This window comes from Equus caballus, chromosome 26 (genome assembly GCF_041296265.1).
Source record: "Equus caballus isolate H_3958 breed thoroughbred chromosome 26, TB-T2T, whole genome shotgun sequence".
Taxonomy (NCBI): domain Eukaryota; kingdom Metazoa; phylum Chordata; class Mammalia; order Perissodactyla; family Equidae; genus Equus; species Equus caballus.
In genome coordinates, this window is record NC_091709.1 from 38,070,686 (window position 1) to 38,089,561 (window position 18,876).

The following is an 18,876-nucleotide window of genomic DNA, read 5'->3' on the forward strand; positions in this document are numbered from 1 at the left end:
TGTTGAAGTGCCATGTGAATGAGAGAATAAAACACAGGTATTGTAAAGAAGATGGCAAAATCATCACTATTTGGAGAGGATACGATTTTATATGCAAAAAAAAAACCGCAAAAGAATCAACTGGAACACTATTAGAAATAGTAAGAGGCTTTACTATGGTGTTTCGTTACAAAGTTAATACATAGAAACATCACTTCCCTTCACATGAAAGTAAAGGTGAGTAAAGTGGAAAAAGAGATCTCATAATTTAATGCATTTCTTAAGTTTACATAAAAATATTTATACTGAAGGATCTAAAACATAAATTACAAACTAAAGAAATGGGATCTATGTGAAGAAAATGTCAAACTGAGTGGCACAAAAGATGGCTTAAATTATGAAGAATATTAATAAATGATAGGAACATTAAATTATAGGAACATAATAGTCAAAGATGTCAGTTCTCCTCAAGTAAGTATAAACCCAATGTAATTCCACTCAAAATACCAACAGGTTTGGTTGTTGTATTTTTGTTTTCGTTCTTTGTAGGGGAGTGAAGGATAGTTTGAACATGACAGAATGATTCTAAAGTTCACGGAGAAGAATAAGAAAATGAAACTGGCCAGGAAAATAAATTCTGAAAAAGAACAGGGGAGGATTCACCCTATTCATTGTCAAATAAGGCGAAAATGTAAGGTCACAGGCATTCAAAATAGTATGAACCTGGTTCAGAATGGACAAAAAGATCAACAGAAAAGTCCTGATTCAAGGATATTTGACGATTTAGGTGGTACTTCCAATCTGCAGGATTTGGGACTCTGGGAACATGCAAAAAAGCAAACCAGAAACCTAACTTACTCCTTATACCAAACCATCCAGTGAATTGAAGGCAAACATCAAAAATTAAATGTAAAAGTAGTAGAAAAAACTTACTCCTAACATCTTGGCCCAGGAAGGACACGCTAGGTATGAGACAAGCTGAGACACAGGAAGGCAAAATTCTATATCTGAACTACAAACGAAAAGAATAAACATTTCTGTGAGCTAAAAACACCATAAAATCAAATGGCAAAGTGGGAAAAATATCTGCAATATACATGATAAAATAACAATTTCCTTAATGTACAAAAATCTTACAAATTCCTAAGTACAGACCAAAAACTTATCAGAAAAGAAGCAAAAGATATAAACAATCAATTTACAGGACAAAAAAAGCAACAAATGACCTACAAGCATGAAAGATGGCCAGCCTTGTTCGTAATTAAGGAAGAACAAATTAAAACACAGAGAGACTATTTTCATCCATCAAGGATCTTGGCAATGATCCAAAATGATTTATAATCCCCAGTATTGACAAGAACGTGGGAGAAAGGAACTCTTATGCAGTGCAGGCAGTAATATAAATTAGTAAAAACATTTTGGAGAACAGATTGGCAGTATGTATCAAAATGCAAAATAAGCATAGCCTCTGACTCAGAAATTCCACTTCTAGGAATGTGTCTCTACAAACATATTTACACAAGTAAACAAAGATAATATGTATAAGGATGCTGCTTGCAACATTGTTTATAATGGGAAAAAACTAGGAACAACCCAAGGCTAGCAACAGGAACTGCTGGTTAAATTATGTTTCGTTCTTACAATGAAATCTATCAAAAGAAAAGATGATGTCCACAATATTTTTAAACGGCAAGTAGCAAAAGAGTGTATATAGTATGATATCATATAAATGTATATACACTGTATATATTTAATTGCATTGGTCTCTCTTTATATATACCATATATATGTTTAAACATGCATAGAAACACATGAAAGAGTACATATAAAACTTAACAAAGGCTATTTCTAAGAACAGGTTGAGAGAAGAGGATGGGGAATTTTAGTAAAGGCTTTTATTGACTTTTACAACCAAATATTACTTTTATAATGAATTACTCTTCTAATCACACAGCAATCTAGACAAATGTAATGACCTGTAAATTGGTACTCAGCAAATGGCAGTTATTATGAGTTGTGTTCCCCAATGCCATTAAACACCCTTACACCCAGTACAGTGTAGAGCTAATACAACAGTGGGTAACTTTGCTAAAGTCAGCTTGCAAGCAGGCTGCATAAGGGGTTGAGTTATCCTGGACCTAAGCACAGACAACTGGCCCCAAGTACTATGAGCCCAGGTTACACCATGCTAAGGCCCCTTGCTCCAACCTTCAGTCCGCACTGGGGCTGCCCTATGATGTAATCATCCTGCATTCCTGTAACTGGGAACAGACTGCTGGGTGACATGCCGCTTCGGGGGTAAGAATCAAGTTTTTGGAGATTGGTACATTTTAATTAAAAGCACAGCAGGCTACTGAGTTCCCAAGAAGACAGCATGCATTTCATTAAAGAAGGTCATCTTTCCTGGCACAATCTAATGGAAACCAGGGTGGCATTCAGAGATCAGATCACAAGTTGATTTTGCCCTCTTAGGACAAGATTGGGCAAAGGGTGACCAGCTGCCTTCTATCAGGAGTGCTAGAGGCTGGCTGGTGCAGTACGTGGAGATTCAGCAGATGCCAAGGAATGATCCCTGTATCTCCTAGAAGGCATCCAAAGAACAATGAGAGAAGGGAGGGAGGAAGGGAAGAGGAAGAGAGCAAGAGAGGGAGGGAGGGAGGGAGGGGAGGGAGAAAGGGCTGGTCCGGTCGGGGAAACATGGTATTTATTTTTCAATTACAAGATTTTTTTTTTTTAAATTGTGCTAGGAAGCCTAGGATGTCTTATCATCAGCAATAGTGATTTTATGCTTTGGAGTTCATGGGGTTTTTATACCCATTCTTTTATTTATTTTAAAAAGTGTTTAGTTCCTTGAGTTGTTTATAACTTTGTAGCCATGCTCATTCCATGTTAAAACACGCTTTTTCTAAGCATTTACAAGTGATAACAAGCCATGTCAGTCTTCCTAAATGTTCAGCAATATCAAAGCCTGTTAATTTCATACACGTGCACAGAAGTGTGTGTGCCTGCAACACACACACACACACACACACACACACAGACATCACTGCAATAATTTTGAAGGCAAAGACTCCACTGGCTTAAAATAATTTTTGCAACTTCTGGAAGAGCCTAAATTACTCATGGGAAAATAAGGCTTAATATCTAACAGACTTAAACAGCAATACTCTCATTTTTTATGTCAGTGTTTTACTTCCATTGCTGAGTAAATATTTATTACGTGCCTACAATGTGGCAGGCACTGTCTTAGGCATAGGATAAATAGCAGTGAGCAATATATACACTGTAATCTTTGCATTTTGATAAAATTGCTAACACGTATAGTATTAAACAGTTACTACGAGCCTGGTATTCTTCTTAGCCCTTTATTTATATGCTCTCTTTTCATCACGCAACAACCCCGTAAGGTAGGTACTTTTCTTATCTCATTTTACAAAAGAAGAGACTGAAGCACAGAGAAGTTAAGCTACTTGTCCAAGGTCACACAGCCAGCTGCTGTCTGAGCTGGGATTTGAATTCAGGCCCACTTGGGTCTGGGACCTACCTCCTAACTGCTGCATCGTCTGCCTTTTAAAATGCACAACTCCAAACTAAGGTAGGTATCTGTCCATAAAGAAAGGTGGACACTCAGGGGTAATATGCAAACACACTGCATACATTTCCACTCTCGGCTGACCCATAAAAATAGGATTAGTACCACAGTAAGAAAACCTGCAAGCAGACGATCTTGCCAATGTGGCTCCTGTGCTACCTAGTAGATAAAGGAGGAAAAGAAAATAAATGAAAAGGAAATAAATGGACAAACAAAAATTAAACAGCAACCCAATATAAAACCTCTAATGATATACTGACATTAAAACAGAGTCCTTGATAGAGACTAAACAAATATTTTCAGAGTATCTCCTGCCTTCAGATACTATCACAAATATTGTCGTGCTGTATTTAATTCTCACAGCATCCTAGTAAGGTGAAGGCACTGCCAACCCTCCTTTTACAGATAGAAGATGAAGGTGCTTAGAATTTCAGCCCCAGCCCTCGAGGCGGCCAGCTGGTACTGCTGCTTTCCGAGCCACTAACAGCACACAATGCTCCGTTCCGTCCTCTGTGCAACCACCCCGTGACGAAATGCAGGAAGTCACCTCCTCAACAGACAACCTCTCTAACCCCCACCCCACCTCAGCTTATGCCAAAGTCTCAGGCAGGTTCACGGTGCTGAGGACCAGGTCACTTTCCCAAACTTGCTCTAATGAACCGAAATACTCTAAATGTGGAGGTTACAAAGTATCTTATGATCTGTTAACAGTATTTCCCAATACACAGCAAGGATTAAATGAGTAGTTGACAAAACAGAGTGCATTAGAGAGTTAGCCCCTTGCAAATTTATGAATCACTTTAAAGAATTACAAAAATTCAGAACTGATTTTGAAAATGAAAACCACTCTGGAAATACTGTGTCAGGGAAAAAGCAGGTGATCGAGCTGGACAGACACATTCTGGATTCAGCAATTCTAGAAAGAGAGGTACAGATACAAACCGACCCTGAAGTTGCCAAACATCTACAAGTGTCTTTAGGCCAGTTCCTGACCTGTATGCAACCCAGTGAATTTTTCCGATGAGCGGTCTGTTTTTAGGGGCTGCAAAGCAGATTACAGACTGCTGACCCAGGCCTGAGGGGGTCTCCATCACCGTCTGCGATCTGCAGCTTCGGATGCAAAGATAGTTGTGCTGGTGGAGCCAAGATCTGGGTTCCCCAGAGTCCCTCCTCCAGCCCAGAAGAATACTGTCACTATATGCCCTGAGCAGCAGGTAATTCTGGAATCATCCAAGGACAGGGCTCCCATGGGAGAGAACACTTCCCATCACGCAGGTCTGGAGACCTATCCACCAGCACAAGCTTTGCCTTTTAAAAGTAATCCACGTGGTGCCCTACTATCTGAAGCCGGCTCAGAAAATTCCCCCTGTCCCTGAAATGAAGCTTCTGTTTCCTCTGAGTTCTCTCTTGGTATTTCTTTATGGTGATAATTTGAGTCAGAGTCCAAATAAATTGCAATCAATGTGAGCATACGGCAGAGAAGGTCACAAACTTGTACCCACACTTAGCTGGAGTAGGAGGGTCACTCCGTCAGGCGAACACAGTGCCCCTGTGTCTCCTGTTTAACCAAAGGGGGTCCCATGGCCCAGCAGCAGGGACGGGTCCAGCGAGGGACGTGGGCTTCCTCACTGCCCTGGTTTTCTGCTGGGGGCTGTCTCTCCGCTTTCAAGTTTCGACTGCAAACTTATCTTTACAGTAGCTTCCTGTGCAGCACAGGACATGGCTCCTCCCTTCTGAAGATGCGCGTGGTCTTTGACGCCTGAAAGAAGTGTAAGTCAACCACCCGCCTCCATCGCAGGACACACGTGTGGTTACCGCCCCCTGGTGGTCACTTGCCGTTCTCAACAGCATCGGACTCGCTCTCGAGGCGAAGCTCGCCGCCCCTCCTCGAGCAGCGGCCGCACAGACCCAGGGCCAGTGGCGCCGAGGACAGGCCATCCCATGTGTTGTTACAGTTTGCCTGTTCTAGCCGACGTGACCCTAGATGCCCTCCTCATTATTTGCACGCCCTGGGTTCTTTTGAGTGGGGTGGGGGTGGAAGAGCGGAGGACATTATTTCACAGAGAATTAAATGAGTGATATAAAAATCAGCCAGCTGGGAGGAAGCAGACCGGCGGGTAAGTTTGAGTTCTGTCCTTATCTAGTGAGCACCGATGAGAAATCGTCACCATCTGTCCGCACCTTGACTCCTCCCCGGACAAAGGCAAGGCTGGGGTCTGGGGGCCCTCCCCGCTGAGGTTCCAGAAACCCCAGGTCAGACACCCGGCTCCCGCGGGAATCCATGTGCTGACTAGTTTTGCAAAGGGAGAAGGCAGTTTCTTCCTCTATAAAATGGGCAACTATAGTATTTCCCTTAGAAGGTTGTAAGAAGGATTAAACGAAATGATGGACATGAAATATGTGGCACAAATGCTAAGTGCTAAATCAATAGGGTGCTTATGATTAATTGTGTAACTACCAACCATATAATTTAGCATCCATGCTTAAAAGGGGGGGTACTACGAATAATTTTCCCCGGATGACAGGCATAAACCAGACGGACAAACCGGGACATACAGTCACCCTATCAATAAGTAAACGCTATCAGGAGATTTGGAAAAGCTCCCAATAATCGAAAGAGTTAAAAAAACGTTTCACTCAAGCGTTGTGGCTTTGCGAGGCTGTGTCTTTGGCAAATCCTCAAATGGTGCCTGGACAGAATTGTGTTGGGCTCAGTTATACCCTCTCTGACACAGGTTCCTCTCAGACCCGTCCTAGGTAAATTTCCAAGACCAATTCAAGACCAAGTTTAAGTGACTGAAATTTACCTCCTCTCTAGCCACAAACCAGCAGACAGGCCTCCCACTGAACAATGCAGGACAAGGCTGGAGAGGGGGTGTGAGGGAAATTCGAATGTCACCCCAAAATATGCCTCCCTGACATAAAGTTATTTTGAGCTGAAGGCAATTAAGCAGCAGCTTGCTCTATCCTCTCTGCCTTCTCTGCCTAAAGGTAGGATATAAATTCTCCTTTTGCTGGAGATGACTCTAGACTCTTATCAGCCCAGAGGAATCTGCAAGCAAACTTTGTTCTATTGGTTTCTTCCCACATATTTACCTTCCCACGATTTGATGCCGCTTGGAAGCCTAAAACTGCTCAGCTCCGTCCTGTTATTTCTCTATGAATTTATTGTTCTTTGCTGAAGAGGCACGTAAGCCGAGTTTGAAGCCTCCGCTTTGCGCTACATTTCGCTGAGGTTTCTCCCGCACCATGTACACTGCGTGCGTTAATTGTTTTTCTCTCGTTAATCCGTCTTTTCGTTAAAGATCCGCGGCTGAAAACCTAGGAAGGGTGGAGGTCAAGCTCTGTCTTCCCCCAGGTGCAAGGCTGGAAGGGCTGGATGGAAGAGAACTAGAATCACACTAGAGAAACTCTCTTCCGGAGCAAATTCCTACTTGGAAAAGCCTGATCTTACGTTCTGGGGATGCAGGGGAGCAAGGGGCCATGGGGCCAGGCCGTGTTTCCCTGATGGAAGAGTCCAACCAGAGGCCATCCAGCTGTGAGAGCCGGAAATGGCCTCACAGAGACAGTTGGACCAGATCACTTTGCAGGTGAAGCAATTGAGGTGGGGCTGAATAACGTGCCCAAAAACACGTGGTTTAGTATGGATCCATTAAGCTCTTTGGTTATTTACATAACACACAACAAAAAAAAATAAAAATCTTCCCTGCTAGCCTGTGGGCTCCATAAAGGGAGGGATGGTGTCCGTCATTCACCCAGGGCTGTCCCGGGCTGTGCCCCCCTCACACTGACCTACCTCACCATACACTGTCCTCATTCTGCACCTGAGCAGGCTGGGCTTGGGGACACGGACTGACTCACCTGGGGTCCCACAGCTGGTCTTGCAACCAGCACAGAGCTCAGAACACAACAGGCCCTCAGAAAATAGTTGTTGAATAAATGAATGAAACAGTGAAGTGATGGAGCCAGGATTCAAATCCGATCTGTCTGGCTCCAATGCCCAGGCGTGGCCTTCCATTTACACACAAGAACATCACCAGGGCCGCCATTCAAATACGTCCATCAAATATAAATAAATAACTGGAAGAACAAGAGTTGTAACTCATCTGAACCTGAGTTTCCTGTGGCTAAAAATAGTTTCTTCACAGAGCTGTCCTAGGGTTTAAATAAGATGTGAAAGATATGAAAAATTCATGTACCTTACTGCATATTGTAAGCTGATTACAGGACAGGCTCTCGAGTTGGCTAAAACTAGGTTTGAATCACAGGACCAACGCTTACTGGCTACGTGACCTGAGATGGGTCACTGGGCCACCCCTGGCCTCACTTTCCAACTCTGAAGAATGGGGATGAAAATAGTACTTACTTCAGGGAGTTCTTGTAAAAAGATGAAATGATATATGTATTACACACAAAGCACTTCACATTAATGAACAGAAATTACTTTATCATCTTCAAAATAAAGCAGAAAGTTTAACCAAAAATAGGAAGGTGATAAAGTAAAACAAGCTATTGTTATGGGGAGTGAAAAAAATCCAAAATTAGCTATCTGAATTAAATAACGTTTTTGTCTTTCAATTCTGAATGCAGGCTAGCCTCAAACTCCTCTTCCTATGGTGTTAATTCTGATCACACGTGGGAATTTCGTACACAGCGCACCTGCTGAAATTAGTATGCGAGGAAAAGTACTGGGCCTGCCCAAGTTACAGGTGTGGTTTCCTGAGCTCTTCTTTCGGAAATGCAGTGGCTAACAGCTCTTGACACTTTAGAAACTTAATAACCCGGCTATAATCCTACCAATGAGGTATTTTATACTAAGATGTGGAGCCTAAAACTGTATTCTTTTATAGAATTCTTTTATAGTTGAAGCTAAAAAAAAATCAGATGAGAAAACACCTTAACAAACATTTCTGAACATTCACTGCTCCACAGAAGTCAGAAAAGTTTACAAAGAAAACAATGTCCTAATAAACAGCTACCGTGGCAGGCAGCCTGTGGGGTCCTCAGTGATCTCCTCCTCCTGGCATTCACGCCCTGGCCTGAGCCTCCTTCAGGGTGACCTGTACCATGGACGCCCTTCTAACGAGGACAACACAGCCACGGTGGTGGATACCCCTCTGAGATTAAGTTACGCAAACACTATGAATTCCATTCCATCTTGCATGCTCTTGCTTGCTTGCTCTCACGGCAGCAAGTGCCATGGTGTAAGCTGCCCAATGGAGATGTCCATGTGGCAAGGAACTGAGGGAGGCCTCCAGCCCACAGCCACCAAGGAACTGAGGCTCTCAGTCCAACAACCCATCAGAAGTGCAATCCTGCCAACAACCACGTGAGCCCGGAAGTGGATACTCCTTCAGTCGAGCCTTCAGATGAGACCGCAGCTGATACTTTATTGCAGACTTTGAGGCAGAGGCACGAAGGTGAGCTATCCCTGGATTGCTGACCCACAGAAACTGTGAGATAAGTGTTTATTGTTCTAAACCACTGTTTTGAGTTAGTTACACAGCAGTAATTAACAATCTATATTGTTTTTATTTATCTATATTATTTCTATCTATGTTTTTATCTATAATACAATCATCTAGACTATTTTTAAGCTATGTTATGGTTTACTATGTCTTAGTCACTGAGATAAGCACTTTATGATAAGCACTTACATCCTAAGATATTACGTACTATTAGCACCCCATTTTACAGGTAGGGAAACTAAGGCACAGGTAGGATAAATAGCTTCCCCAGAGTCACGAGGCATAAGTGGTAAAGGTATGCTTAAGATCCACACCCTCCTCAAGTACACACTTCAAGGGGGAATGTGAGCATATGAAACCCAATTAAATCTTTAGAGGTTAAAAAAATAAATAACAACACTCTACACCAACCAAATCAAACACAGGTAAAGGATTTTGACCATGATTGAAATCTATATAACATGAAGCCAACCCTCTCTCCAACGTCAAAGTCTGAGTTAAGGTAATTAATATTTTCCTGATGTTATATTTTGAAAATGTTTGTTTTGCCCAAGAAGGGTGGAAGAGCCCTTTTTACTTCCTATTGCCATGGCACAGCCTGGCAATGCTCAGAGGACGTGGCAGAGTCATTCACGTCTCATTAACTGTCAGCATCCCCAGGTTTTGATGGTGATTAGTATTTTCACAAAGGAAAAAACTCTGTCACAACTAGATTGTATTGCAAATGATCAGCAGTCCCCCAAGGCCCTTGAAATGAGTCCTAACAATAGAAAACACGCACTGAGGGCTCTACCTCCCCCCAGCACACACTCTGATGTGCACAATTATTATTACTGTAACGAGAGTGAGGCAGTCACAGAACAGGGCAAACAGGTCCCTCAGTGACACGTACGAAAAAGAGCGGGCTGTGTTGTGTGATGACATTTTTAAAAAAAGGAAAGAAAGAAAGAATACAGCCTGAAATATAAACACTGAAATCAAACAGCCTCTGCTTTAGCTATTCTGTTCTATCACAAAGCCTAATTTTTTGTTCCCTTATGTAATCGTCTTGGGGCTTGAAAAGCCTGGAGTTGTGGGGAAACCATTTAAAGCTACTGCTACTGAAGAAAAGCATGCTTTCAGCCTTGTATAGTGGTGGCCCACTAAGCTGAAAAAAACCCCAAACTCTTGCTTGGGAGTGGAGTGGAAGGAGGGATTAAAAGAACCTCATGGATGTAAAAGACAAATTTGATTTATTTCAGAGTCAGAAATTCTAAAATTAGGGAAATAGCATATAACTTCTAAAAATTTTGCATGTTTATATTATGTAGTTTTTTTAACATACAACATTCTGAACATTCCCAAGTAGATTAAACCATGTCATATTAGTTTAATATTGCTTCACTCTTAAGGAGGCGTAAGGGGGAAATTTTGTGCATAATTTAAGTCCGAGAAACATGACTATGACACCAGGATGAAAAGTGAAAATGGTCTAAAAACGCCTGGATTTTACACTGTAATAGGATCCAACTGTTACTATCCTGATGGAATGTCACATTTTACAACAAGCTGCCACCGACTGACTTATAATAGAAACAGGCAGAAACACAGCCAAGTAGATACAACCTTCTGAGCAGAAACTGCGTATCAGCAGTTGGATCTTAAAAACATGTCAATAGTCAAATTACTACTGAATGATAGCTTGTCTACCAAAAAACAAATTTTGGGAGAAAGAGTCTGGGATCTAACATTTGGAGGGAGAGCGAGCAGCATTGTGAAGAGGATGCATACAAAGGCGGGTGGGGGCAGCCCCACGTTAGAGTAAAATGCTCTTATCTCATGTGTCACCTGCCTAAGGACTCCAGCTCTCTGGCTGACGGCCCATCATCCTGCTGTCAGGCTAGAAGGTCACATGCCAATCAGGAGAAGGGAGGTGCCAGACCAAGAAGAGCCTGACTCCCATTTGAAGCTCGAGGAAACTGAGGCACAGATCTGGCTACAAGTGGAACCCAAAGATCTTTTCATGACACAACAATGCCACTGGTCAGGCAAAACCCCTTCTGGCTAGGACAATGGTCCTCAGCCTTGACTCCCAATGAGAATCACCTGGGGGAACTTTCTAGGTGGTTCCCAGCCCCTGAGATTGAATTGGTGTGCAGCCCCAATGTATGGGGGTTTTGCAAAGCTCCCCAGGGATTCCAAGTGCTGCTAAGATGTGAACCGCTCAGCATCTTCACTGATACAAAGAATTTAAAGAAGTCACTCAAACTTCTTTTATGCCTATCAGAATATTTCATGTTATTAAAAGAAAGTCATGGAAGTAGCAAAAATCTTAAGCGGGCATGTGCTTTAAGAAAAATGAGTTTATTCACTAGAGGAGAGTAAATTTTTCTAGGATTAGCATTTTCCAACTTGGCATTCATGCAAAGCTCTATCAAATACAGATCCATGTTTCAGACAACCGAAAAAATGGTATTCGTTTCCATTACTGTATGGAACTATATTTACTGCCTGGAAACTAACAATATTATTTGAGAACCCTTAAATGTCTGGTTAGCTTGGTGACAACTGAATAAACTCTTATTCTAGGGAACCAACGAACCACTGCCAACAACCCAAAGCACATGTAATTACTGGTTCAGAGCAGCAGCGCTCTGCTTTCTCAGTAAAAAGAAAAAAGGCCCAGAAAGAACAAAGTAATGGAATATTTGCACAACAGAAAATCATCTTATTTTAATAAAAGTTTGCATTCCTTTGTAACAGTGTGGATCTCTCTAATAATATTACTTGAAATTAATGACGATACAGTTATTTTTTAGATAAACATTTAATGAACATATTCAGTATAAATTATTTACAATATTGATGATGATCTGGCTAACAAAAACAAATTTACATATCAGACCCAACTGTTATAGTTAGAAAACAGCTTTGGATGCAAATTCTCTAATAAATTGGGAGTTCAGGTCAACTTCTTTCATTCCTCTAAGACTAAGGTTAGAGAAGAGTATGAACAAATGTAAACAGGTTTGACACAACCTTTTTCCTTCACACCATCTGCCGTGGTCTGGATGCTTGTGTCCCCCTCGAATGCATATGCTGAAATTCTAACCCCTGAAGGTTATGGTATCAGCAGGTGTGGCCTGTGGGAGGTGATGAGGTCATGAGGGCGGAATCCTCATGAATGGTATTAGTCCCTTTATAAAAGAGACCGGGAAGAGCTCCTTCATCCCTTCCACCACGTGAGGGCACAGCGAGAAGGCTGCGACCCGGAAGAGGGCCCTCACCTGATCAACCGTGAGCACTCAACTTCTGCTGTTTCTAAGCCACTTGGTCTGTGGTGTTTTGTCAGAGGAGCCCAGCAGGCTAAGACACCATCACTCACACAGGGGGCCCTCCAACAGACTGGTTAAGGAGAGGGGATGGCCAGACCACCAGCACAGGGACTTCTGTCAGCAACGTCGTTAAGGGTCTGCCTACGCAAGGGTCAGACACGACCGACCTGAAGTAGAATCACACTTTCACAACAGCACCCAAAGGTGACAGACCAGCCTTAAGGAAGAATGGCCTTTAAAATAATAAAGCTGCCAGACTGAAACCTCAGAGGCCATATCTTTCCACCCAGAGGGATGGCTTCAGCTAGATGAGATAGATCCCTTTCCAGGACGGCTTCCCAATGGCCTGCAGTCACATCTGCTCCCATCACCTTGTCTGAGCGCATCACAGGGCTCGTCGTCTTCAGGGACTCCGACTTCCTTAGCCCAGTGGGTTTTCCCCTCTTCACCGATTGTTTACCTTTTACAGGTTCAACAGGCAAAGCTCCTATTGCCCCCATCGGAAGCCCCTGACCCTCCTAGTGGAGAGGCCAGTTTCCAACAGAGGCTCCTTTGCTCCGTCACCAATGCCACCAACCTAGTGCAAACACCTTAACGGCTCCCCTGGACAACGAATGTCAAGAACCTCCTAGGGGGTCTCCTTGCTTCCTCTCTTCTTCCCGACGCACCCTCCTTCCCTAAAGACATTCTCCACCCAGCTTTGCAATTAGCATAACATCTGAATCCCTACCATGGCCTCCAAGGTCCTCCATGGAACCATTCCCCGGCTGCGTCCAACCTGGGCCACCACCCCCACCTCTCCCTCTGCCATGGGGGCCCCTTTGTGCCCTCTGAATACACTCAGTTCATTCCTGCACCAGAACTTTCCTGTTTGCTATTCCCTCTGCCTGGACGCCGGCCACACAAAATCTACACAAGGAGCTTCATCCTGTGAGCCAAGTCCAAGCTGTGCAAAGAGGCCTTCGGGGGTCATTCAGTTCCCAGCCCCTGAGATTGAATTGGCCCCATGTTGACTCCTCTCTGCACGTCCTCTTGACCTGCACTGTCCCCAGAGCCATTCTCTGCCTCTCTCCCTCCTTCTCCTGGCCCTGGAAGGCTGACCCCATCTATGGACTGTATTGCTTGGGCTCCCCTGCCTCCTGGCTGCCAGCTGGGTTCTGCCAACGGGATCAGAAAGCCGGGCCAAGTCGAGCAGGGCATTTCTTCCCTGCCACTCCTGGCTTCAGCATCTCAATTCCACACCTTCACATCAGCAGCTCCTGCCAGGCGGCTCCTCTCCTAGGGTTCCAGCAACACTACTTCCTCCCCTTGGTCCAACACCCCTTGCTGATCCCCTCAGTCCGGGCCCAATTAATCAGTTCTTCATTAAAACCTCTTGAACCTCCAAACGTCCCTGTTAGGCCCTGATTGATATGACCCAGCCCCATCTCCTCCTTGGTCCCTCTCCATCACATTATCCTGCTTTATTGTCTCCACTGCACTTATCACTATCTGAAGTGACCTTGTTCACTTACTTTTTTCTATTGTCTATTTCCCCTCAACCACAGGCAGCTCATGGCGTTCACCACTGTCTCCACTGGGCCTAAAACAGTGCCTGGAACAAGTAAGCATTCAATAAACAGCAAAAGAATAAACAAATGAATGAATGAGACAAATGCAACAGTATGAATGGCTAGACATCAAGGTAATAAGTGCACTCTTATATAAGCTGACCTTGCTCCATGAAAGAGAGCCTAGGACCCCTAAGAAAGAGACTTGAAATGCTGGTTAGACCTTTGCCTCAGGCAGAGAAAAGGTTTTAGAGTAAGATAAGGGAGACCCTGTATTTGTGACAATTGTTGCTTTAGAAAGCATGCACGGAAGCTTACCTAAGCACGCAGCCACTGTAAAGCCTTTCTGAAAGTAGACAGGCATATAAATTATAAATAAATGGGATTAAGCGCACCATTCTCTGTTCTACAGTGGTGTTCCTCTTGGCAGCAGCCTTCGACTACAGTTCATTGACAGTATGTGCAGACCCAGAGCCAAGCATGGAAAGCATTGCTTTTTTAAACAGCTGCTCTCCTAATGGAGCATATCTCTCAAAGACAGGCTTCATTCTGCAACGCCTACGTTGTCCAAATTTTCTTCTGCATGCTAATTGCCGATTTGAAATAAATTCCTCCTCCCACCACCACCACCATTGATTACTCATTATTGCTCCCTCACCCTCCAAGTGTCTAAACTGTGTGAATTTGAAAAATAAAAAATCAACTCCCCAGGTACTGAGTGTCCCCGATGGTGGCATGTCACCCCTTCAGGGAGCAAGACTCCTCACTAAATATTCTGAAGGCCTAACAAATGGACCCCTTCCCCCCCAACACCATTCGACCACAACTGGCCAACTGCAGGATAATGAGCAACCACGGATCCTCACCCAAACATTGGATTTCCTTCCAATGGTGCAGATTGAGAACGCAGGGACCTCGTCCTATTTCTGAACAGTGAGTCACGTCGCCGCTCAACGTCTGCTTCCCTATGAATGAGGCGACCCCCTCCTCTAATGAGTAAGGGCACGGCGACGGTTAAAGCCCCAGGGGGACAGTAGAAGCTCTCGGCCACTTTGGGGCTAATTCATCCCCTGATTATCTCCCACTCCATCGCCCCCTCCCCGCCCGAGGAAACACCCGGGGGCAGGGGCATCGCGGGGAGGCGGTTACCCCCAAAGGCGAACCCCTGACACTCCCTTGGACGGGCTGCGCGGGTGGCCCGGCAGGTGCAGGGAACCCGGGACTATAGGGGAGCGCGCCCCCACCCTCGCTGGGACAGACGGGGACCGCGGCCGGGCAGCCGGGGGCATCGCCGCGTCCCCGAGGGTCGCCTCCCCGCCCCGCCGGCTGCCCGGGCCGGCCAGGACCTCGGCGCTGCGACCTGCGCCGCCTCCTCCGGGCAACAAGTGTCCGCCCTCCGCCCGACGGCCCCACGGCACGGCCCTCACCCGGCACAGGCCGTCCACGAACACGCGCGGGTCCAGGTGGCAGGCGATGGTGGCGCTGGGCAGGTCCTGCAGGTCCACCTCCTCCATCTCGCAGTCGATGAAGCTCCAGTCGCCGCCGCCTTCGTCGGCCTCGGCCGCCCCCGAGAAAGGCGCGAAGGGCCGCAGCGTCACCCCGGGCCCCGCTCGCGCCTCGGCAGCCTCGGCCGCCGCCCCGACCCGGGGCCCGGCCACGCCGTCCTCCATCCCCGCGTCCGCCTGCGCGCGCCCCCGTGCGCCCCCGTCGGCTGAGCCGGGCTCGCGCGCAGGATCCTCGCGCTCTGCCGTCAGCCGACTCCGCGGTTAACCCCCTCGGGGTCGCGTCGCAGCCGGCGGCGGTCACCGGGACTCCCGGAGAGACGGCCTCCGCGCGCCGGTCCCGCCTGCCGCCGTTCCGCGGGGCGTCCCGCCCGCCCAGCCCCGAGGGCGGAGCTCTGGCGGATTTAGCCTTGGGCCCTTTAAGGCCGGTCCCCGCTGGGTTATTGTGTTCCGCCCTTCCAGGAGAAAAAGCCAATAAGAGAAGAGGATTCTCCTCACGTGATCCTCACTCTGCCGCCCTCACTCTGAAGCCTCAATGCGGCCATGTTGGTTAGGGGCAGAGGCCTCTTTAGCCAGTTCCGCTCTTCTGACAGCTGATGCCGGCAGAAAAGCGCCAGGCAGTGTTTTGGGCGCTGGAATGATAGCTGGAGAGGCAGCGCTTCTGTGGTTCCCTTGAGGTGACGCTTTGAGGCACACAGGCCAACTTCTGTGGATTTAAGCGAGATATAGTCCTGGCTATGGCTCCGTGGCCATTGGCAAGTGGTTAGATGCTTACCGTATATTATCAGATATAGTCGCAAGTAGGGAATTGAACTAGACCATAACTACGCCTTACTTTTATATTTCAGCGTATTAGTCATTATATCGTTGTTCAAAATTTATATAATCAGAAGTAACTTTTTTAATTTCCACCTTGTACTATGTACAATAGGAGATAAAGGAAGTAAAACATTGGTTCTTGCCTTTGGAGTGTTTATAGAAGGAAAGCAGAGGTCCTTAAATAAGCGTCTCACTCTCCCTCTCTCCCTTCCTGCAAAACAGATAGAATTCTTTCACTGCAAAAGACAATGTGGGAGAGTGAAAACGTGGGTCTGAATTTCAGCTTTGACGTTAATTACTTGGACAAGTAACCTGAATTTCAGTTTCCTCATCTGAAAAATGAGGTCATATATGGTAAGAATCCAGGAAGGGCCCAATGAAAGACAGTTCTGTTTATGTGCAGGGTTCTTTGAAAGATGTGAAATTAGACTTGTATTTTCTCCTAAAATAGGCTTACCCTCTAGTTAGGAACTGTAAGTGATTATAATAAAAAGTATGTCAACTGACAGCTGAGATTAATTCAGAACATGCCATGTGCTATGGTTGCTATTATGACAATCTCAGGGCATTTTGTGCCCTCTGCAAGCTTAAATCCAAGGGGAGTAGTAATATGCATGCAGAGATAACTCATAAAATGGAATGTGATGTGAGGACCTGGAGAAATTGGAACGATCGTATGTTGCTGGTGGGAGTGTAAAACAGTGCAGCTGTTTTGGAAAAACAGTTTGGCGGTTCTTCAAAAAGTTAAACTTAGAGTTATCACATGACCCAACAATTCCACTCCTAGATATAGACCCAGGAGAAATGAAAATGTGTGTCGACACAAAAATGTATATATGAAGGTTCATAGCATCATTATTCATAATAACCCAGAAGTGGAAATAACCCAGGTGTTCATCAACTGATGAATGGGTAAACCAGATGTCTATCCACACAATGGGAAATTATGCAACCACAAAAAGGAGTGAAGTACTGATAAATTCTACAACACGGACGAACCTCAAAAACATTACGCTAAGTGAAAGAAGCCAGTCACAAAAGGCACATATTGTATGATTGCATTTCTGTGAAATGTCCAGAATAGGAAAGTTCATAGAGACAGAAGGTAGATTAGTGGTTGCCAGGGGCTGGCTGGGAGAGGCGGGAAGGGAAGTGACTGCTAAACGGTGTAAGGTGAAGAAAATGTTCAAAACTTGGATTGTGGTGATGTTTGCACAGCTCCATGAATATACCACAACTCACTGAATTGCACTTCAGAGGGTGAATTTTATGGGATGTGAATTATATCTTAATAAAGCTGGTATTTACAAAAAAGAGAATGTGATAAAGGCCACGAGGGGTTAGACTAACTGTGGCAGAGTGGATGACATTGCAGAGTTGAAAACTCTATGAACTCAGTCAGACATTCTGGAAAGGGTAACAAAGAGGATGAGGCACCAGTTTTGGAAAAACAACTCCCAGCTACCCCCGTTGCTGGGTGGGTCCGTGCTGTCATCACCCTTAGGACAGCACGCTCTTTCAATCCTGGCTTACCCTAAGCCGCTTACAGCATGCAGAGTGGGCCTGGTAGACAAAGCGTGTGAGAGCAAAAGAAAGTACCAGCAAAACAGAATCCTGAAATGCACGCAGAGCAGGCCATCACAGCTGGCTAGCCACTGAGCTAAGAGAGGAAATGGCCTAAGGACGCATTTCTCAGAATGAATCCCTGTCGTTAATCGAGACATGACTGTAATAGGGTTTGGAATGCAGTTAGTCATCACCAAGACAGACCAAGTCACACATCCCTGCAGTGATTTTGGATTCCCACCTTTCTCTCTCTCCTCTCACTCTCCAGGCAGCAAAGGAAAGGCGGTGACATTTCTCAGTTGTCTGTATGACTCCAGTAATAATGCCGACTTCATCTCGGTAGCTCTTAAATAGTTAATGAGTGTACACACATAAAATAGCACGCATGATCCTCACAAAAAGGTACTGTCACTCTAGATTCTTACAACTGAGGCTCAAAGCGATTGAATGACCTTCCCATAAGCAAGCAGGCAGCAAATGGCAAAGCAGGCCATCCTCCTGCTCTCATTCCCAAGATGCCTCTGCCCCCGGGGCTACAGGAAACAGAAAAATGGGAAGGAACCAACGAAAAATGGTGGAGAAAAGCAGAGGAGAGAGACAATAAAGCAGAGGAAATGGAGAGGTGAGAGAAAGGTAAGGAGTTTGAGAGCAGAAGGTAGGAGGTGCTTGAGGTTCAAAGAGATGATCCAAAGGAAGAGCTGTGTCTCCCCAGCACGGCCTGCCATGCAGGGCCCCCTCTCAGATACTCAGGGCCAGCGCTGGGCATGATGCCTGAGAGACAGCGAGCTCTCAAAATATCAGCGCCAAGTGATGGAAGCTCTCAATAAATAGGATTAGTGTCATGCCTTCCACATCTGGGTGCTCAAGGTTCTTGCCCTATTGCAGGTGACATATTTAGTAATAAAACGTCAGCTGCTTCTTTTCACTTAGAAAATAAAACTTTATAGTAAGTTCCATCTTCGTCATGCCTTATAAGTTTAAGGAGGGCAGATGCTCTGGCTTATGCCCTCACTGACGCTAACAATGAACACCAACAATCAGTGGAGGCTCCCAAGGAGGGAAAAAACAGAGAAAATGTGAGCTGTC

General features: G+C 45.2%; 1 protein-coding gene across 1 annotated transcript in view; it reads right to left on the reverse strand.

The window, feature by feature from the left end:
* The window catches only part of RCAN1 (regulator of calcineurin 1), a 96,682-nt gene extending 80,900 nt beyond the window's left edge, over positions 1-15,782 (reverse strand). The window contains exon 1 of the mRNA XM_014736353.3: positions 15,331-15,782. Coding sequence (XP_014591839.2) covers positions 15,331-15,573 — 243 coding nt within the window. The 5' untranslated portion in view covers positions 15,574-15,782. The remainder of the gene's footprint in view (positions 1-15,330) is intronic.
* Between the last annotated feature and the right edge of the window lie 3,094 nt (positions 15,783-18,876).